The sequence below is a fragment of the Martes martes genome (genome assembly GCF_963455335.1).
Source record: "Martes martes genome assembly, chromosome: 15".
Lineage (NCBI taxonomy): Eukaryota > Metazoa > Chordata > Mammalia > Carnivora > Mustelidae > Martes > Martes martes.
Window position 1 is genome coordinate 66,067,680 of NC_137903.1, and position 22,424 is coordinate 66,090,103.

General features: G+C 40.9%; 1 protein-coding gene and 1 long non-coding RNA gene across 3 annotated transcripts in view; one reads left to right on the forward strand and one right to left on the reverse strand.

The window, feature by feature from the left end:
- Positions 1 to 2,050: 2,050 nt before the first annotated feature.
- FMO2 (flavin containing dimethylaniline monoxygenase 2) overlaps positions 2,051 to 22,424 on the reverse strand; it is a 29,978-nt gene continuing 9,604 nt past the window's right edge. The window contains exons 3-10 of one of the 2 annotated variants that reach the window (XM_080824740.1): positions 17,780 to 17,968; positions 15,908 to 16,003; positions 13,815 to 13,977; positions 10,853 to 10,995; positions 10,328 to 10,527; positions 7,169 to 7,524; positions 4,997 to 5,069; positions 2,051 to 3,608 (exon numbers count right to left, since the gene is read on the reverse strand). In XM_080824740.1, coding sequence (XP_080680866.1) covers positions 3,245 to 3,608; positions 4,997 to 5,069; positions 7,169 to 7,524; positions 10,328 to 10,527; positions 10,853 to 10,995; positions 13,815 to 13,974 — 1,296 coding nt within the window. In that variant the 5' untranslated portion in view covers positions 13,975 to 13,977; positions 15,908 to 16,003; positions 17,780 to 17,968 and the 3' untranslated portion in view covers positions 2,051 to 3,244. The remainder of the gene's footprint in view (positions 3,609 to 4,996; positions 5,070 to 7,168; positions 7,525 to 10,327; positions 10,528 to 10,852; positions 10,996 to 13,814; positions 13,978 to 15,907; positions 16,004 to 17,779; positions 17,969 to 22,424) is intronic. The other variant, XM_080824739.1, reaches the window with a different exon arrangement.
- LOC308356067 lies at positions 7,436 to 11,064 on the forward strand. The gene is made up of 3 exons (XR_013968036.1): positions 7,436 to 7,576; positions 10,417 to 10,530; positions 10,833 to 11,064. It is a non-coding gene; the product is annotated as an uncharacterized lncRNA (long non-coding RNA).

Here is a 22,424-nt window from a genome sequence, read left to right on the forward strand (position 1 = left end):
AATATCTTAATTTTTCTGGAAAGAGCAGATGGGACATATTTGACTTTTGATAAGAAAAACGGAGCAGCTATCACAGAGAGAGGGGTGGTTAAAAGGACGGGTTAGTAAAGGGAACATCACAGGGAGAGACTTGGGGGGAGGGTGAGAGATGGTTAACATCCTTTGCAGGAGAACATCGTGAACGGCAGAAGCACCGGGGCTGAACTGAAGGGGAATTTGGCCCCGAGGAGGGGGAAAGACTGATCTCTGAAAGCAGCTGTTTTGGAGACACCACAAACCGATGGGTTTTAAATTGAATGTGCGCAGGAATGTTCTAGGGAACTTGGCAAGACTGGGCATTCTAGCAGACTCTCATTCAGCAGGTCTGAGTTATTACTGCATTTGTATTTAAAAATCTGCACTTCTATAAGCTCCCTGAGATGTTTTGATGCAGTTAGTCTGTGGGTCATAGTTTGGAACAGCAAACTATCTTAGGTGGTTTGTCCGGGAGAGTTTCCTGTTTCAGGGTGTATAGAGGCAGAAGAATAAATCCGGGTGAGTCCTCCTTAGTCAGCCTCAGGCCCTGGAAATGAACTCTTTATTTTATGTTATTTTTTAAAACATAACAGAATATTTGGAAAGATTTCAAGAGATCAAACTCTTTCTAAAATTTTCAAGGTTATACATTTACTAATAATTTTCTTGTAATGGAGCTCTTTCCCCCCCACTGATTCAGTGTCAGCCCAACATGTGTTTCCCAGTCTAGTCCACTGTAGAAGTAGGATAATGACCAGCGGTACTTCCCTGGTAGGGGTAATGATGAAGGAGGCAAGTTAAGGAAAATAATTAGGACAATGCTTTGGATATTACAAAGCAGGGATTGGCGGACCTTCTCCACAAAGGGCCAGCTAGTAAATATTTTAGGCTTTGTGAGTCGTACTGTTTCTGTTGCAACCACTCAGCTCTGCCATTACAGGTTGCAGGCAGCCAGGGACCGGGGATGTATATTGCGGCTGTGTTCCAAGAAAACGTTATTTATGGAAATGGGTAGTGCACTGCCTTTAACCCACAGGCAACAGTTCACCTGGTCTTGCCATACAGGCTTGATATATTCTACTATTAATAATAATAATATAATGGCTTGCAAATAATCTTTAATAATTAGCAAATCAGGTTTTTAATCAAGAAGTATATACATTACCTGTGATTTTTTTCCAAGGGAAATTGTTCCTGGGAACAATGTTTCATTGTTCCCGGGAACAATGAAAAAAAATGTGTTGCATTTAAATGCTGGTGTCGTTTCGATGGAATTTGAAGAAATAAAGCTTCCACTGACAAGAGATTGCCCTTCTATTGCTGTGGGCACTTCAGGGACAAATCCAGGCCAAAGTGAAGAGCAGCGTCCACACAGACTTTGGAAGAGTAAGACGAGAAATTTGCCCAAATCTTTAATCTCTGACCTTTTCCCTCTTCAAAAGGCCTTGGTCAGGGCTTAGGGCAGAGCTTATCTCCTAAAGCACAGTTCACCGAGAGAATGGCTGTGGTGGGTTGCTAAACCAGATGTTTATTCTGTTGCTCAAGGTCTATTGACATGGAATTGCTTGTATCTGTTTTAGATTTCAGTTCCAAGAAAATGCGTCTCCTAACAAAACTGGTACGCTTCCTTTCATCGGATGACAAGATTGCATATTGTTTTACCTTTTGCCTTGTTTACCTACAAGGTTAGAGGTAAATAAAAGGCTCAATCATTGTAACACTTTTCATCTACGTGGGACATATACTTCTTCCCCAATGCTTGTTTTTTCAAATGAAAAAATGAGAAATTTTTCAAATTTTTTCATTTCATGAAGATGAAATGAAAAATCATTTCAATTTTTCTTTTTTTAAACCTTAAATCTGCTTCCTTTATTTTTTTTTATAATTTTTTAGAAACATATAATGTATTATTAGCCCCAGGGGTACAGGTCTGTGAATCGCCAACTTTATGCACTTCACAGCACTCACCATAGCACATACCCTCCCCAATGTCCATAACTCAGTTTTTCAAATGAAAAAAAGTTTGCAAAATTTTCAAATTTCAAAATACTACCTTAAATATTCTTGTATAGGTGTCTTTCATTGTAAATGCCTTCACATGCTTCTTAAATCTGGCTGGACTATAAACCAAATATTATGAAAAAAATTAATTGATCATATTTGCAAGAAGAGTGCTGTTATCTATGTTAAGTTCCTCCAGAAGCAACATATATATGATTATAAATAAAATAAACTGTTAATAAGTAGTTAATCAGCAATAGGGGTTTTGTAAATAAGTATATTCTGGGGAAAGGTTATGATCCGCAGTCCCAGAATCAAGCAAAACTGGGTTCCAGTCCTGGCTCCACGATAAGACCCCAACTGCTCTGAGTCTCGGTTCATCATCTGTAAAATGGGTAGAACAGCTGGATACACATCACAGAACTATTGTGAGATTTAAAGAACGCTAGTACACGCGGTGTACCCTGAGCACAATGTCTGGTCTGCTAAGTACTGAATGTGTCTGTAATGGTTACCGCAGCTTTATTTTTATTTTTACAACGGTGCCTCTGTCAAAATATAAGAAATGTGCCTACTGGCTTTGCTTTCTTTCTTTTTTCCTTTTCTTGCCGTGTTCCAAGATTCATTGTCTGCGTACAACACCCAGGGCTCCATGCAACACGTGCCCTCCTTAATACCCTTAAAACCCTTAATATCCTTAATGTCTGATCATCGCTGTCGCTTTCTGACTCTAGCCTCTCCTCTTCGCCTCCAGGATTTTTGAGCGCTTCCCTGCTGAGCAAATGGAGCCTGACCTGACACCTGCGAACTTTGTTACCAGGTACAGTCTGGGTAAGAGACTATCAGGAACATTCGTGCAGGAGTTTAAATATTTACCCACCATTGAAATTTTCCAATGTTTTCAACCACGGGGCTTGCTTTTCCTTCTGCGTAGTCCTATTTTTTCCACACAAGCCCCTTCTTTGGGGCCTGGCAGCACTATTTATCCAGTGCCATTTAATTGTCCTTTTGGAGAGTCTGATGAACTTGAGGGAGGGGTGGAGTAGCAAAGACATTTTATGACACCATTTTGGTGTTCTCCATGGACCGAATTCTGCTAATTCTTTACAACCACCGCTCTCTGTCCTCTCAACTCTGAAATACGGAATCCATTAGATTTCCCATTTTTTTCTTTTAGTCTTTTTTTTTTTTTTTTAATAGGAACTGGCTGACAGTAAAGTCAAAAGCTTTATGCTGACAGGTTAGAACCGCTGAAGCTGAAAACAAAGGCCACGACAATAGCAAGAAGCCCCAGGGTTTTCAACAGGAATGAAACCGGGAAATCCGGAGAAGCTTTTACTGCCCGGGTCTTCAAAGGCTTCAGTATCCGTCGTTTCTGGGTGAGGATGGCATTCTTGGCTCCCTGCCACGGCCTGGGCCCAGTGAGGCGGTACTGGTAGGAGTTGCAGGGTCCAAAATAGAGCTTCACAGCCAGTTTGGGGTCCTTCAGCAGGAGAGACAGGATGTCTGGCTTCGCACCTATCTCTAAGGCGAGCTCGTCCAAGTAGTCGATGTAATTGGTCTGCAGCGTCTGGCTCTGGCTCTTTCCAAACCTTAATGAAAAAAGTAAAAAATGGCAGATTCACAAAATGTTCTAAGTCCCAGAAGAACAGGAGGTGTTTGACAGCGTGTGGAAGAATGACGGGCTGAGTGAGTAAAGGAGGTTTGAATGACTCTCTGGTGGAAGGTTCGAACTTATCCCGTCTGAAGGCCTGTCTCAGACTGAGAGTAGGCTGTAAAATCAAGAGCTGGTCATGGAAGTCTGAGGAATGGGACAAGGTTTATAACCATGATTACTATTTGATATTTAGTAAGCGGCTTCAGTTCTCCCGGCAATACACATTAGTCAGGATGGCTGCAAAGATTCGTGCGCTAACACGTATGAAAGCCTTGCTCAGTGTCTTGTACAGAGGAGACACTTAATATTTGCATGTTAAATTATTAAAGTAGTTGACGCTCTGGCTGGCATAAAACAGGTACTCAATAGATGTTAGATTAATTAGAATTTGACCATGAGACAACCTGTATGTGTGATGTCAGGCCCCTGAGTCTACTCTCCAAGGGTGCTTGGTCACTGGTGGACCCCATTTTACCGTATCATAGAGCATACATCTACTTTGGCTTCTCACCGACTCCTTCTGATTTACTTTGATAGGACATCCCCCAGCTAACTTTTCAGGGACACACATGGCCACCGTTACTACTGCTGCTCTCATCCCATTTCCTCTCTCACCACAGAATCTAACATGGACATCATACAAAACTGAAATAAAACAAGTCCAGGAAAAATGTCCCGATTTGGTAAAATTTCTATCTTTATGTAGTTGGTCCTTCTTTTTTATTTTTTTAAGATTTTATTTGTTTATTTGAAAGAGAAGATGAGAGAGAGCAGGAGTACGGGGAGGGGTAGAGGAAGAGGGAGAAGCAGACTCCCCACTGAGCAGGGAGCCCGAGGTGGGGATCATGACCTGAACCAAAGGCCGATGCTTAACTGACTAAGCCACCCAGGCGCCCCATGGAATTGGTTCTTAAACTAGTATGTATAAGAATCACCTGGGGAGAGGTGCCTGGGTGGCTCAGTGGGTTAGGGCCTCTGCCTTCGGCTCAGGTCATGATCTCAGGGTCCTGGGATTGAGCCCTGCACCGAGGTCTCTGCTCAGCGGGGAACCTGCTTCCCCCTCTCTCCCTGCCTGCCTCTCTGCCTGCTTGTGATCTCTCTGTCAAATAAATAAATAAATAAATCTTAAAAAAAAAAAAAAGAATCACCTGGGGAGAACATAAAAATACAAATTTCCAGATTCATCCTGAGGTTCCAATTCAGTTGGTCTGGGTTGTGACCCAGGAATTTGCATTTTTAAGAAACAGGTAGGTGGTTCTTGTGGGTAGTTAGGTCACCCTGAGAAACATTGCTTTATGTAAGGAATTAAAAAAAAATTCTTACAGATCGATTCTTTTTTCATTCCTCTGGATAATGTCCGCCATCATAGTCCTCTCTGAGGGCAAGGTACACAAACCTAGAAATGAAAGGCTGGTTTGAGTGGTGGGTTTGATTCAGTATCATTGCTTTTTCTAGTAGTTGGTTCCTACCATTAAGCTTGGCCATTTACGCATCTTATGCCAATCAAGGCAACTTGGTGTTGCTGAGCTCCAGGGTGGGATGAGTTCTGTGTGGTCTGCCCTTAAGGGGAGCCCAGGTTACAGTGAGACCTCTGAGGTGGAGTGTGTAAGGGAAGAGGCTGGAGAAGGAAGGTGAGCCTGAAGAGCCAGAAATCATGCCAGGTGGGTTGAGCTCTATTTTGAAGGTGATGGGAAGCCGTGGAAGGGTTTTCTGTAGGTGGTGACAAGATCAGATTTTCCTTTTAGAAAGATCCTTCTAGCTGGTGAATTTTGGGAAATGGGTTCTAGGAAAGTGAGTCTAAAGGTAGCAAGACCAGTTGAGAGGCTGTTGAAGTAAACCTGGTGGGAGAAAAGTCAAGCAGTGGGGGCAGAGAAGGTAGATTGATGCAGGAGTTATCACTGTGTGCTTGTGTTTCCATCCCTGTCCATGGGTGTTCTCAGACATGGTGAAATGGTCAGTTTCCCCTGGATGTAGATAGTCATCAGACATACCAGAGTCAATGAGTCCAAAACCGAGCTTCACTGAAGCTCTCCTGGTCAGACTTGTATCTTCCTCCACATGTCCTCTCTTTGTTCCTGGCTCTGCTCTCCACCCCGTTCCCATGGCCAAGATCTGCAAGTCATCTGTGATTCCACTCTCTCTCGCTCTCTGATTTTCTACATTCAGCCGATCATCATGTCCTGTGGATTTTATCCCCGTTTCTCACATTTCTATCATCTTCTCCACTTTGTCTTTCTGCCAGGCTCAGCTACATCATATTTCAGCAGAGACTTGTAGTGGCCTTCTCACGGTCTCAAAGACCCCATTCTTTTCTCATTTCAAACCTGTCTTCCACACCAGTGGTGAAATAATCTATTGAAAATGTAAGTCTGGTAATGTTTATTCCTTGCTTATAACCTTTCATTGGGTTCTTTGGCTGAAGAGCTTTCTAAAATGGAGATTTTAGGTCCTCAGGTCAGACTTAATCAGGGTCCCTAAGGATCCAGATGATTTTTATGTATGGCCAGATTTGGAAAGAACTGATCTACATTTTATATCGTAAGCCTTTTAGCATATGTTACAAGGCTTCTGTGTCCTGGTCCTTCTCCTGAAAGATTATTCTTTAAAAATCTCTCATCCCTCTCTGCCTCGCATGTTATGTTCTGGGAACGTCAAATAGCTTGTAATTCTCCATATCCATCACGCCTCTATGCTTTGGCTCAAGAGATTCTCTCTTCTGCACCTGAGAAACTCGGTCATCTAGCAAGTTTTTCTTGGCCACATGCCCTCATTTATCCCAACATGCTGCATAGCACCCTTTTCCTTCTTTCTTTGCCCTCCATGCATCCCTCTACCAAAGCATTTATCTTGGTATGTGGAAATGATCTGTTCGTATTGCTCTCTGTCCCACCAGGCTCCAGCACAAGGCTAGGTATTCAATGAGTTTTGGTTGAGCTCAACTGAACCCTGGGGTCAGGGAGATAATGGCCTCCTGAGGAATGCAAAGTGCTATGCAGATTTTTAGACCAGCCCTTTCAATAACCTTATAACTTTGTAAGGATCCGTGAGGTTGAGCTTCTTAACATATTGAGAGTTAATTTGGAGTTAATGTAGAGGCCCTGGGTCTCTAGATTTGCACATATTCAGAGGAGATTATAAACATCGTATAGGTGAAGTCAGGAGTCAGAGATCCTTTCCTTCTCAACTATTCTTTCATGATTCCAGGAAAGGATAATATGTACTTAGCTTTATGAAAATTGAAATTCTCTGAATTTTCTAATACTTTAAAGGGATGATTACAGTTCTTTATTATTATTTTTACTATTATTAGTGTTATTATTTTATCTCTATATTTGTTATTTTACAAATTCTCCACTAACTTTTTAGGACATTAATCTCACGAGAGTTGCCTAAGTTTGGCCAACTTCTTCCTGGCAGCCTCCTTATCTAAACCTGTTATTGAGCAAACTCCATCAGAGATAAAACCCTCAGCCCCTCACTTTCCCACTTGTATACCTTTGAAAACCCTGGTTGCCCAACGAGCTTGAAGTTCGACAGTTGGGAAAATGGAACCTAGGGGTTGGATGAGACCAATGCATGCCAGAGTTGACTTCTCCAGGTGAGGAGGGAACATGTATTTATACAGTGAGACCATCTTATCCTCTACTTTCACAAGTGAATCTTCAAGGAATGGAAAAGAGAAAGTATATCCTGTCGCAAAGACAATGACATCAATCTTGTCCTCCACTGTTCCATCTTCAAAGATGGCAGAAGTTTCCGTGAGCTCTTTCACTGTCGGTTTCACCTTGATGGCTCCGTAGAGTATACGACTTGGAAGATCATCATTTAGTACAGGTTCTTTCATAAGATATCTGAAACATGAAGAAGAAAACACGAAGAAGAAGGAACATTTAATGATGTTGGGTGAGTCTTGAAACTTTCTTGATATTTTATGGGGTTGGCTCTTCAAATAAAGAGATTTCTCAACTATCCATAAAACTTTCTGACTTGACTAGTTGATCTACCTCAAACCTTACTATCTGACTTGATTCTCATGTTACAAATCTCTCCCCTCGATAAAGAAGAGAAAACACGTAGGTCGTGTGGGTAAAAGACATTTCAAAAAAGGAGGCATCCCCAAGGGCTTAAACAAAATACCAGTGGCTATGGTCATTCCAGTCATTGTTACCCCATCGACGTTTCCACTATTGTTTTAATTATCTTGCTGTTCTACTTAATCTCCATCTGATTATAAGTAAGAAAGGAAAATTTTGTTAAATCCCCATCAGTTTTGAAACTTTTATTAAGGGATCAGCATAAAAACCAGTGTATGAAATTAAGTTTGGGATATTTTTTGATCCTAAATATCCATGGAGTCTCTGCATGTGATAGCATGTGTGATAGAGCAAAGTCTGGTTGTATTTCTGGAATTCCCCTTTTCATAGATTTGAGAACCTTTTTTTAAAAAAATAAGACAATACGGGGCACCTGGGTGGCTAAGTGGTTAAAGCCTCTGCCTTCGGCTCAGGTCATGATCCTGAGGTCCTGGGACTGAGCCCCCCATCGGGCTCTCTGCTCAGCAGGGAGACTGTTTTCTCCCTCTCTCTGCCTGCCTCTCTGCCTACTTGTGGTCTCTGTCTGTCAAATAAATTAAAAAAATCTTAAAAAAAAGAATAAGACAATACATGCTACATGTATCAGATCTCAGAACTGAGCAGTCACATGGCATTTGTTGAAAGATTCCAAAGTTCTTCTGTTTTTGTATTTTTTTTTAAGGGAAGGAGCCTGTTATCGACTAAAGAAAAATAAACATTCATACTGTTTGCTTGTGTTTATAAGATCAGTGATATATAACTTTGAGCTCAGTAGAGTTTTACTTCTTGGCAAAGAGATAGTGAGTATGTTCTCAAAAGCTGCTCATGGGAAGAGCCCTTATGGTGTACAGAATTAGCGAAGCATGAGGTATCACATGGAGAATTTGGGACACATTTCCCACCACACCCCTCTAAAAGGAAGGCTTCAATCTCTTCAAGCAGCCTTTGCCAATGTTGGACAGCTTTGGGAACTAGGAAATTCTTCCCGTGATCCTAGTTCTGCTTTCTAGAGCAGCTCATAATATTTTTTTCTTTTTTAAATTTATTTTTTTATTCATGTATAATTAACATATAGTGTTATATTAGTATCAGATGTACAATATAATGATTCAAGAGTTCTATACATTTCTCAGTGCTCATCAAGATAAATGTACTCTTAATTCCTTTTGTCGACTACCTCCACCCCCCCCCCCCATCTCCTCTCTGGCAACTACCAGTTTGTTCTCTGTATTCAATAGTCTGTTTTTTTGTTTGTTTGTTTCTTTTGTGTCTTAAGTTCCACACACAAGTCAAATCGTATGGCATATTTCTTTCTCTGACTGACTTATTTCACCTAACCTTATACCCTCCGGGTCCATCCATGTTGTTGTAAGTGGCAAAGTTTCATTCTTTTTATGGCTGAGTAATCTAATTAAAAATGGGCAGAAGAAGGGCGCCTGGGTGGCTCAGTGGGTTAAAGCCTCTGCCTTCAGCTCAGGTCATGATCCCAGAGTCCTGGGCTCGAGCCCCACATGGGGCTCTCTGCTCTGCGGGGAGCCTGCTTCCCTTCTTCTCTTTCTGCCTGCCTCTCTGCCTACTTGTGATCTCTCTCTGTCAAACAAATAAATAAAATCTTTATTTAAAAAAAAATGAGCAGAAGACCTGAATAGATGTTTTTCCAAAGAAGACTTATAGATCGCCAACAAACACATGAAAAGATGCTTAGCATCACTCATCATCAGAGAAGACAAATTAAAACCACAATGAGATGTCAGTTCATATGTCAGAATGGCTAAAATAAAAAACACAAGAAATAACAATTATAGATGTGGATGTGGTGAAAAAGAAACCCTAAATGCACTGTTGGTGGGAATGCAAATTGGTGTAGCCACTGTGGGAAACAGTGGAGGTTACTCAAAAGGTTAAAAATAGAATTATATGGAAAAAAAAAAAAAACCTTAAAAAAAAGAAAAAGGTGTGCCTGGGTGACTCAGTGGGTTAAAGCCTCTCACGGTCTTGGGATCAAGCCCCGAGTCGGGCTCTCTGCTCAGCCTGCCTCTCTGCCTACTTGTGATCTCAATCTCTCTGCCAAATAAATAAATAAATAAATAAATTTTAAAAATCGTTAAAAATCTTTAAAAAAAAACTTAAAAAAAAAAGAATTATATGACCCATTAGTTCTACTATTGGGTATTTACCCAAAGAAAATGAAAACACTAATTTGAAAAGACATGTGCGTTCCCATGTTCATTGCAGCATTATTTACAATAGCCAAAGTATGGAAGCAACCTAACTGTCCGTTGATAGATGAATGGATACAAAAGATGGGGTGTATATACACAATGGCATATTACTCAGCCATAAAAATTTTCTAATATTTCTACTTCAACTTCTTAAGTATTTACTTTTTAAAAGGTATACAGAACAAATTTGGAATTTAAATTCCAGGATGTCGATGATACTCATAAGTTGTGATTTGATAAGTTGTGATTTAAGTTGTGATTTGAAATACCACATCAGCAACTGGGCTCTTTTATAAAGAGGCACCTCTGACAACCTTGCTTACCAATGAGTATACCATAAAAAAGCAAAATAGCTCTACTTGTTTTGAGGCTCAAGGCCATAATTTTCATGGTTGAACCACTGATTCATCTGCTGTTCCATCATCCATTTTCGAATCATTTGTGGCAGGACATTTCGGAGCATGGACCTAAACCGGGTGTGGAACACCATGTCCCAGGGGTAGCCATCTTCAGAGATCCGACCCATGACCCAGGAACCGTGTCTGGTGCTGATGAATACCTGGTAAGCAAAAAGAAATGCTGCTTAAATCAGGGCATTGTCCCTTTTGGAAAGGATCTACTGTGTAGACAATATATCACATGTACGGCTCAGAGAAGTAAAACGCTTGCTCTGGGTTAGCATGGCTGATTAGTGGCAGGACTAGGAGGTAAACCTTGGCTTCCCGACTTCAAGATTTTTTATGATACCACACTGTAGTAACCAACCAACCAACCAACCAACCAATTAACGAGTAATGGAACCTTGGTTATGTGGCGGAGATATTCCAATATGCCCTTGTTCCTTTCTCTCCTCCATGGTCCAAGATGAATAGAGAACATCATACCTGAGCTGCCTTCTTACACAGCTCAACGGCAATGTCTGAGGCTGAGTTTCCTAGTCCAATCACCAGGATCCGTTTCCCTTCAAGTCTCCCTGGGTGCTTGTATTGGTGGCTATGGAAATACTGGCCTTTGAACCTCTCAATACCTTCACGGGGAAGAAGAGAGAAGTCCATGAGTTATGTCAATTTCAATAAAAGTTCACTGTCAGATTTTCTTTTCTGGAGTCAATCATTTGCTTGGCCTCCTCACCCCTTAGGGAGGTTACTGTGGCAAGGTCAGCTGACAGACGGAAAGCATATGGAACCCGTATGCATATGGAACAGGACTGAAAGAGTTGGTTTCAGGGGCTGCAGCGTACATATTTATTAGAGAATAAACAAACAGTTTTGATAAATCGAGTCGAGTCAGATGCTGGCTTCTGACTACCTATTATCTCATTTCGGACTGTACAGTAATACTTTAATATCACATAGCACATGTATTCTTTTAAATGTTTTTGAACATATTATGAAATGCTATTATGGTACTTGCTTAATAATTAGAATAGTATTTATCATCCTCATTTTGCAAAAGCAAACAAAAACTAAAATAAACTAAAAACCAGGCACATAGAAAGTGAAGGATGTTTCCACATTGCAGGATAAGTTGGTAACTTACTGGATAAGCCATTTTGAAGACAAGCCTGTCTGTAGATTTCCCAGAAAAATATGACTTTGTTAAATATTTATCTTTTTTTTTTTTAAGATTTTATTTATTTATTTGACAGAGAGGGAGATCACAAGTAGGCAGAGAGGCAGGCAGAGGGAGAGGGAGAAGCAGGCTCCCCGCTGAGCAGAGAGCCCGATATGGGGCTCGATCCTAGGACCCTGAGATCATGACCTGAGCCGAAGGCAGAGTCTTAACCCACTGAGCCACCCAGGCGCCCCAAATATTTATTTTTTATGGTGGGTTTATTTTTTCTTTTTTTAAAGATTTTACTTATTTGACACAGAGAGATCACAAGTAGGCAGAGAGGCAAGCAGAGAGAGAGAGAGAGGAGGAAGCAGGCTCCCTGCCGAGCAAAGAGCCCGATGCGGGACTCAATCCCAGGACCCTGAGATCATGACCTGAGCTGAAGGCAGAGGCTTAACCCACTGAGCCACCCAGGCGCCCCTATGGTGGGTTTCTTGAAAGAACCTTTGGATCATTAGTTCTCATAGTGGGGTCCTTTGACCAGCATTATTAGCTGGAACCTGGGAACTTGTTGGTGGGTTTCTTGAAAGAACCTTTGGATCATTAGTTCTCATAGTGGGGTCCTTTGACCAGCATTATTAGCTGGAACCTGGGAACTTGTTGGAAATGCAAATTCTCAGCTTCACGATGCCATATCTACTGAGTTGGAAATGCCCGAGGTGGAGCCTCCCAAGTTGTTTTTAAAAGCCCTTCAGGTGATTCTTCTTTGAGAATCAGTGCTTTCGGGTAGAAGAGCTCACACCCGGCTGCATACCTTTTTTAAAAGGGCTATTTATCTGAGAGAGAGCACAAGTGGGTGTGGAACTTGGGGGAAGGGCCGAGGGAGAGGGAGCGGGTTTCTCAGTTAAGCTCTGCACTAAGCAGAGCTTAGTGGAGCCCCAGCGGGGAGCTGGGGGTGGGGAGGGAGGTGGTTCAGTCTCATGACCTGAGCTGAAACCAGGAGTCAGAGGCTTAACCAACTGTCTTCAACCCTTGCTTGGCTGCATATTAAAATCACTCGAGTAACTCTTAACTGATTTAGGCCTACACTATACTAATTGAACATTGGAAGTCAATAAGGATGTTAGAGGGTCCGCAGATGGTTTGAATGTGAGACCTGGACTGTGAACCACTGTATTAGCTATTTTCCTGAGGCTCTGCAGGGGAAGTACCCTTTCTGAGGGAAGGGCCTGGGAGGTACCGGGACAGATGGCTGCAGGGTTCCCTTGTCTGTACTCTTCCCCATCACTCTCTGTGCACCCATCACTGTCCTGTAGGAGTACTTATTTCCAGGGAACCTCCTCAATAACCCGTCTGAAGGCATAGCTCTGAGGAAAATTCTCCAAGGACATGGAAAAGTCACAGTGTTTGGCAGGATAGATAAAGGCCGAGGTAGGTAGGTACATGGTGATAAGGGCCTCTCCAATAGAGAACTGATTTGGGTGACAGTGCTCTGAAATTCTGGGGAAGATTCAGTGACTTTGGAGAAAGTTACTGAAGTCCCTGTGTCATGAAGAGTGAAAGATGGTATGTGGAGACTTTTGTCCTTCTAGCTCTATCCAGATCTTAATATTATGCCCTGTTGCAGTAACTAATTCTGCCTGTCAGTCCAACCTCCATATAAAATTCCTGGACACTGTAGGGTTGCAAAATTTCTCACCTCAGAATGTGTCTCCTTGGCATGTGGATAATGTTAGGCTAACAATTTTTAAGAAACAGAAGGCTTAGAAAAACCTCTGACTTTCCCCTCTGACTGCCTAAAAACATTTAGATAGAGGACCTGCTCCAGGAAGGGGGCTGTCACCCTGGATAACTACAGTATAATAGGAACTGGGTGAGGTAGACAGGGAGGAACATGGCAGTCTGTCTGTTGAAATTCCTCTCTGTGTCCCACTGTTTCTGAGTGGTTCAGCAGACATTAGTTCACCAAACACTTATCCTTTTTCATCTCCCTGTGAATCGTCATCTTTCCCTTTGGGGTCCCCAGGCCCGACGTCCTTCTCTTTAGCTCCGAATGGCGCGTGAACAGCAACTGCCCGACTGCCTGTGGGCCTCATGTTCTTGTGGACTCTCTACGTGCATGGTTGCATTTTATTTTTTCCTACTAATCTGTTTCATGTCATTTCATTTTTCCTATTAATCTGTTTCATGTTAACTCTTAGACTGAGCCCAAAGAATATTGAAAGGTAAGAGAACATCTCTCCTCCCCAGCAACCCCCACTCTGAAAAGCTGGGAGTCCTCGCGGGCCTCACCTGGCAACGATTCCAGCGGCATGTGAGGGAGGATGTGATGGCCGCTGCAAACCATAACTGCGTCAAAGACAGCGCTTTGCTTCTTGCCGTGGCACTCGGTGACAACCTCCCATTGGCCCGAGGATGAGAAATCCAGGTGTTTTTTCACACTGAGGACCATTGTCTTGAACGAACACAGAGAAGCCATCATTGAACATCACTCTGGCGTAACAGGGGCCTCACTGAGTATCCTGGGAGTGGGAATGCTGGAGCGCACGGTGTGACTCCACGCACGTTCCATCGAATCCTGTTCAAGCCACTTATGACAAAGACTGCCGAGTGCCCCTTCTCACTCTTCTTTGGCAGGGAGCTACCAAGGCTATGGTACTTTGTACAAGACTCAGCCGTGGGAACCAGTCCGTTAAGGACTGAATAAGAACGAGAGAGAGAGAGAGAGAGAGAGAGAGAAGAAACACAAAGACTGGGCAAGATATAGAACACACGCCCGTCATTCAAATGATCACATGGTCAGTGTTTATTAAGCATCTTTTATGTGTCTGCCTCTGCGAAGACTGTGTGTTAGAGAAGATATTTCAGGCAAAGCATTTTGCATCATGCCTGGCACACTGTCAGCATCCTGTGAGTGGTAGTTGTTCACATTATTATTTTTTAAACAGAGTACATCATGTTAGCAATGTAGTTCATGATCTCATTTGGATGAAATAATTTATGCTCATTAATTTTTTTAATGTAGCTCACACTGTCTGGAAGTCTAGGAATTTTTTAAAAGTATCCATAAAGGTGGGGTGCCTGGGTGGCTCAGTGGGTTAAGCCACTGCCTTCGGCTCAGGTCATGATCTCAGGGTCCTGGGATCGAGCCCCATATCGGGCTCTCTGCTCAGCAGGGAGCCTGCTTCCCTCTCTCCCTCTCTCTCTGCCTGCCTCTCTGTCTACTGTGATCTCTCTCTGTCAAATAAATAAATAAAATCTTAAAAAAAAAAGTATCCATAAAGGTGTTACATCTTTTTTAAAAAATTTAATTTAATTTTTTCAGTGTTCCAAGATTCATTGTTTATGCACCACACCCAGTGCTCTATGCAATACGTGCCCTCCTTAATACATGTTTGTTTGTTTTTTTTTAAAGAATTTATTTGTTTACTTGACAGGGAGAGATCACAAGTAGGCAGAGAGAAGGGCAGAGAGAGAGAGAGGAGGAAGCAGGCTCCCCGCTGAGCAGAGAGCCCCATGCGGGACTTGATCCCAGGACCCTGAGATCATGACCCGAGCCGAAGGCAGAAGCTTAACCCACTGAGCCACCCAGGTGCCCCTTAATACATCTTTGATGTGTAACAAACAATGTCAAGTGGAAGTAAAGTTTTTCTCACTGCTAGAATAATGGCATGCTTCTCTTGGTTATAAGTATTTGAGTCCCATGTACATGCTTTTCAAATTTTCAGATATTTAAAAAATGCTGTGTTGGCAATTTTTGAAGCTGTTTCAATTGAAAAAAAAATACGTGGAGATTATTAGCATAAAGCTTGCAAAGGACTATAAAATGTCCAGGCATTTTTGGCTGAGATTAAAGATTTCAGATTTGCAGTTTAGGGTAACAGATTAGTTCAAGTACTGTGAATTATTGCTATTCAAAATGTGGTTTGAGAACCAACACCTTCAGTATTCACTCAGGAATTTATTAGAAATTCAACAGAGCCTTTTACAGTCTAACATCTTGTGGCTTATACCAACTCAGAGACCAATAATGGAAATGAGTGTCCCCAGCCCCTCTCTAAGTTCCAGGAAACACAACAGCAGTAATATAGTAATATAATAAATAAGAAAAATAGCTCTCTTGCAACTTTAACCTGATCTTTCAACGAGCAGATAATAAAAAGTACATACCATAAGAGGGCAATATATCTGTTAAATAAATTAATAGTCATGTGGACAAAGACCTATAAAAGCTTCCGGCATAAAAAAAATCTGTTATTCGTAGGATGGCTCCACCAGGAAATGAGTAATAGTTTTCTAATGTAGTATATTAGATACATTTTAATGGCATTTACAAATATAGATTTCCACCACAATCAGCTATTATAAATTAATATAATACAAACCTGGGACAAAACTGAAATTACTGAGGAAATGAGAAGTGTCACAAAAAAATTAGTTCACTGATAGACCTAAATGTGAGACAGGAATCCATCAAAATCCTAGAGGAGAACACAGGCAGAGGCAAGGGAAACAAAAGCAAAAATGAACTATTAGGACTTCATCAGGATAAAAAGCTTTTGTACAACAAAGGAAACAATCAACAAAACTAAAAGGCAACCAATAGAATGAGAGAAGATACTTGCAAATGACAATCAGATAAAGAGCTAGTATCTAACATCTATAAAAAAAACTTATGAAACTCAACAGCAAAAACCAAAAACCCCAGTCAAGAAATGACTTGCACAGACATTTCTCCAAGAAGAAAGGCAAATGGCTAACAGACACATGAAAAATGCTCAACATCACTCAGCATCAGGTAAATAAAAATCAAAACTACAGTGATCAGAATGGCTGACAGGGGTCAGAATGGCTAAAATTAACAACTCAGGAAACAATAGCTGTTGGCGAGGATGTGGAGAAAGGGGAACCCTCCTCCACCATTGGTGGGAATGCAAGCTGGTGCAGCCACTCTGGAAAACAGCATGGAGGTTTCTCAAAAAGTTGAAAATAGAGCTACCCTACAACCCACAATTGCACTACTGGGTATTTACCTAAAGGATACAAACATAGTGATCCGAAGGGGCACATGTATCCCAATGTTTATAACAGCAATGTCCACAATAGCCAAACTATGGGAAGAGCCCAGATGTCCATCAACAGACGAATGGATAAAGAAGACGCGGTTATGTATTTATAACGGAATATAGTCAGCCATCAAAAAGAATGCAATCTTGCTATTTACAGTGGTGTGGATGGAACTAGAGAGTATTATGCTAAGTGAAATTAATCAGTCAGAGAAAGACAATTATCATATGATTTCATTCATATGTGGAATTTAAGAAACAGAACAGATGAACATCGAGGAAGGGAAGGAAAAATAAAATAAGATAAAAACAGAGAGGGAGGCAAACCATAAGAGACTCTTAACCATAGGGAACGACTGAGGGTTGCTGGAGGGGAGGTGGGTAGAGGCATGGGGTAAGTGGGTGATGGGCATTAAGGAGGACACATGGTGTAATGAGCACTGGGTGTTATATGCAACTGATGAATGACTAATTTCTGTCCCTGAACTAAATTGAATTTAGATTAAAAAAAAGAAAATAAAAAAATTAGCTCACTAACAGTTATTTATTCAGAGATATAATATACTTTTATTTACTAAGCATAGTTACTAGTGTTTGAAGTGTAGGTTATTGATAAAAATTCAGCACGTTTAGTGAGATATTGTTTTCTTCTTGTTGATTCTTTGTTTTTGAGGGAGCAGAGGAAAGCTAGTATGCAAAATGATCCAGCCGTCCTTATGTTGCTAGAGAATGCACCATGCCACTCCCCCGAATACCAAAAATAGTTTCTACAGGCTTATGAAATGAATGGGGAACTGTGAGCTCATTTAGTATATTTCTTTTTCTTAGAAATTCCATTTCTAAAGAGAAGATCAGAAAATGAAATAGTAGTTTGATTTTTCCTTCTGTTCTTTCAAGGGAAACGAGGCTAGGAGCCCGTAGTGGTTACAGATATTAGCTTAACTGCAGTTGCATTTTCAATATTATCATTAGTCAAGCCCTTAGTATTAACAGGTGATTTTCCTCTTCTGCTAAAGTGTGTGTCATCTATAATATCACTACCTTTTAGGTCTTCTATTCTGCTCTTCCAGCAAAAAGTTGGATTGGAATACTTTGTTTTCTTCACAATTTCTTTCATTACCAGAGTAACTTCTTTGTTTACATGTGAGCTGAACCCATGTAGAGAAACCCATTCCCCCCAAAATACAATACCTGGAACTGAATATATTTTAGAAGATCAAACTTTCTTGCAAAAATCCTGAAGTATTCCAGGAGCTTAGAATGGTGCAGGAAGTTTGGAAAGTCTTCAGGCATTGGAAAGTCACTGAAACAGGACATTTCTTTGCTTGTGTTGGTGATGACAGATTGATAGATACTTGCTCGGCCGTCTTCAACATTTTCCTGAAGAATCAAATAAAAAGAGTGATAATCATGTTGCATTTAAAATAATCCCTTGGTGTTTCACTTCTTCCAAACCTAACTCTTGGGAGATGTGATCCTCTTTCATTGTCGTAGCATGATGGCCATGTCTGGGTGATGGGGTTTAGTATATGTGCTCCGTCATCCCAGGTGATAGGGCCTAGTTGGGGCCCTCCACTGTTGCTCACTGGCGATATTATTACCGCTGGTGGGACTGAGAGTAGGGACGATCCTTCTTTTGGCACATTGCAGGATATTAATATCCCTGGTCTCTATGTACTTAATGCCAGCCATTGGAGCAATGAGGCCCATTCTGAAAATTCCCCTGGGGAGGCTACATCCACCTTCCTTTAGGAACCAATAAACTCCGGGATACTGGTCAGAAAACCTAAGGGAGAATTTAAATTAAAATGAATACTTCTGGGGGCAGGTAGTTTTCACATGTTAACTTGAATGTACCATCTTCATTTTATGCTTTATGCAAATCAACTTTCCTCAAGTGATAAAAGTGAATAGCATTAGTACCAATCAAATCTTTAACTTGAATGTAAATGTTGGCGAGTATGCTTTGGTAAAATCGGAGGTAGCTCATAGTATGGTTGAGTTTATAATTTCCTCTAAGCACTGTGCATACAGATAATATGCTTTATGTTTAATTATATAAGAGCCAAATATGGTGATTCAATGTCTCTGAAATCAGCAGGTTCTCAAAGAGGCTTGCATAAATAACGCCACGCCGTCCTCAATAAATGCTTCTGGGCAATTTGAGGCTAGTGTTTGAATATTAAAATGCCATGATTTGTTCATCCAGAGTTCAGGGTTGTTGTATCCTTTTGTATGAGAGGGAAACCACTTCATATTTTAATGCAAACTCCCTTAGCATTCAAACACTTACACACAGTTCACACCACACCAGAAAACTCTCATCACCTAGGAAGCTGGCTGACCCTAATCTCAAAGACTTAAAGACTAAACTGTGGAATCTCACCTCTTTTATCAGCAAAGCTTTTTATGTGCATTGGGCCTCGCTGTGTCCTAAGTTCAGGATTATTAGTACCAAGATGAGTTACCAAAGCTAAAACAATGTTTGTGTTCAGATTATGTCGTTTAAAAGCAGTGTGTAGAGTACTTGCTAAATCAGTCTTTGTTTATAAGGTTCTCCTGAAATCTTAGCAACGGTATTATCTGAGCCTTGATTCCGACTGGTAAAGTTAAATGCATTTTTCTTGTTCATGTTCAAAAAGGCATTTGGCTCCTGGCCTATGGTAGGCGTGAATGAATGAATGGATGAATGAATGAACGAGAAAGAGAGAGAGAAGGAATGTGTAAGAGAGGAACTGCAAATTGCATAATACTAGAGTCCTACTGATATGTAAACTATTTCTGGATGTTTCCACATGGTGGAACACAATGTCCTTGGTAAGACTGTGTCGAACTTTCCTATCCAACCAAAGTCTCAAACTTGGAAATATAGTTGACCCTCAAACAACATGGGTTTGAGCTGCGTGGGTCCACTTACACTTGGGTGTTTGACAGTACAGTACTTAGGATTTTCTAATAATGTTTCTTTTCTTTAGCTTGCTGTAGTGTAAGAATACAGTATATAATACACATAACATACAAGGGGTATGTTAATCAACTATTGATGTTATCAGTAGGGCTTCTGGTCATCAGTGGGCTATTAGTAGTTATGTTCTGGGGGAGACAAAAGTTCTATGTAGATTTTCAGCTGTGGCCCCAACTCCCATGATGTTCAAGGATCAACTATATTTCATGAGGCAAAGAAATACCAATTTTTTTCTCAAGACCAGATAACTTTATAAGTAGTACAGAGTAGAGTTAAACTTGAGAGTCCTGGAGTCTGATGGGGTTGATATCCTGATTCTACCACCTTTAATGGCTTTATAGCCATGGGCAAGTCACTTAAGTCAATTTCCTCAGTTTCTCTGTAAAATGAGGTTCACTAATAATTATGACATTGAACAATTGTTATCAGGCTGAGATTAGATAAAGTGCTTAGCACAAAGCCTGACTTTAAATAAGAGCCCAACACATGTTTGCCTCTGTTGCTACAATTATAGGTCATGAGGGTTAATCTTACTAAACCAGTCACAGATTTGAAATAGCTACACTAAGATTGTTGCACTATAGCCAACATGATAGTTTTTCCAAGCACCAATAAAATGGCTTTGAACTGTGATTGGTTCCTCTGTCAGGTCAATTTTAAGGGCACTTGGAGTGATGGGAACTGGTTCTGATGTCCGAGCTCTATAGTAATTTCAGAGTCTGGGTAAGACTCCCCTCTGGGAGTTGTACTGGTGTCATTTGTCAATAATTGATGATGACATCACAATTTTTTCCCCTGAAGATCATGTAATAATCTTTATTATGGTCAATTGGCATATAGCTGTTAAAAAAATGCTTTATTTCTGTATGTACTTCTTCCTATGTTGGCCGAAGCAAATGTCTATGTGTTTAGATAAATCTGGGTAAAACTGGGGTTTGGTGAGATTTTACAAAGGGAGAATGATTCTTATTAATAAACAAATACATATCAATCATCTCTCCTGCCCAGACCCTGAGCTTGGAGTTAGGGACAAGAATAAAGACAGGACACACAGTTTCTATCTTTAGGGAGCTTATTACTACATTAAATGAAAATGCATTTGGACTTTTAGGATGGAAAGATGGAGACAGAATGAGGTGACAAGCCCAAAACAGGAAGACACAGCTTTCAAAACAGATAAATGTAACTCATATACATAATTAAAAATATAAGCAGGGCCAGGGTGTTTGGATGGCTCAGTATCTGACTCTTTTTTTTTTTTCTTTTCTTCTTTTTTTTTTTTAAGTGCCTGACTCTTGATTTCAGCTCAGGTCTCGATCTCAGGGTCTTGAGTTCAAGCCCTGCATTGGGCTCCACACCCAGCGTGGAGCTGATTAAAAAAAAAAAAAAGCTGATTAAAAAAAATATATATATATATTACCCCAAAATGATATTTAAGCACAAATACTGATAGTATGAATTTCCTAGTGGACAGAATATATTACACTTTATCTGTTTAAAATAAATGATCACATGATAAATATTCTCTTAATTTGGAATTTTCTGAATGTCAGAAGACTATATAGCAAAATCAAATTACCTTGGTCAGCAGTGATTTAGAATTTACGACCTTTTGATCAAAGGTTGGACTGCAGTTTACCTTTGACTCTGTAAAAATAAGAAGGTTGTAAAGGCTAATCTAAGTTTAAGGAAGATTATAAGGGTAATATTTAATCTGCTAGAGGGAGCAAGCTTATATAGTGAAAATAGATTAATTTATTACAAATGTGAATTACAAAAACTTACAAATTCGTCATTTTCATTGTGAAGCATTGTTATATTGACCTCTACCAATCAATATTTTGTTCCCATGCTGGGGACTCTAAGCAGTTGGAAATAACACAGTTGTATTTCTCTACAAATATTCTGTCATTCCAAATTTTCACTCTTTCAGGTGGACCTTAAATCTATCTGCTCCATTGCTTGAAATGAGTAAGACTGAAACTATTTTTATGTTGTCGTGCTACCGTTTGGGACAAAAGCTGTGGCTCCCAAATGCCATTCAGTGCACTAGTTGTCTTATAAGGATTCAGGGGATCTTTGAAAAAATATAAAATCCAAGTAGGTCTGGTTTGGGCCCGGCCATCTGTATTTTAGAAGGGCTCCACTACTGATTCTTAGGCACTGAACACGGGAACCATCATGTTTATTAGACCGTCACTGTGTTCTGCTCTCTCTCCACTAGGCTGGTGTCTCTCTAGATCTCTGGCTTTGATCACCCATGGTGACCCCCAGTTAAACTCCCTGACCCCAGTATTGCCCACTTTCTGTACCGCCTTCAGGGTAAAGTGTATACTCCTTGGCATGGGACACACGTTTCTCGTGAAGAGACCCTGGCTGTCTTCTCTAGCCTCATCAGTCACCACCCATCGTCCTGTGTCCTTTAGTCTAGCTATATGGTGTGATTTTATCTTCTCTAAGCATGTCAGCTTTCTCAAGATTCTGTATTTTTGCATATGCCACTCTCTCTGCCTAGAACACTTTCTCCTTATTCTCATGCCTGATCCCTGCTTCTTGTCAAGACAAATGAAAGCATCACACCCTGTAGGCAGCTTGCCCTATTCTGTGTTGCGTGAGTTTCCGTGCTGCCCATAACACTTGTAAAACTGCTCTCCGATACGGATTCTTGTTTTTTGTTTTAAGATTTTATTTATTTATTTGACAGACAGAGATCACAAGTAGGCAGAGAGGCAGGCAGAGAGAGAGGAGGAAGCAGGCTCCCCGCTGAGCAGAGAGCCCAATGTGGGGCTCGATCCCAGGACCCTGAGATCATGACCTGAGCCGAAGGCAGAGGCTTTAACCCACTGAGCCACCCAGGTGCCCCCGATACGG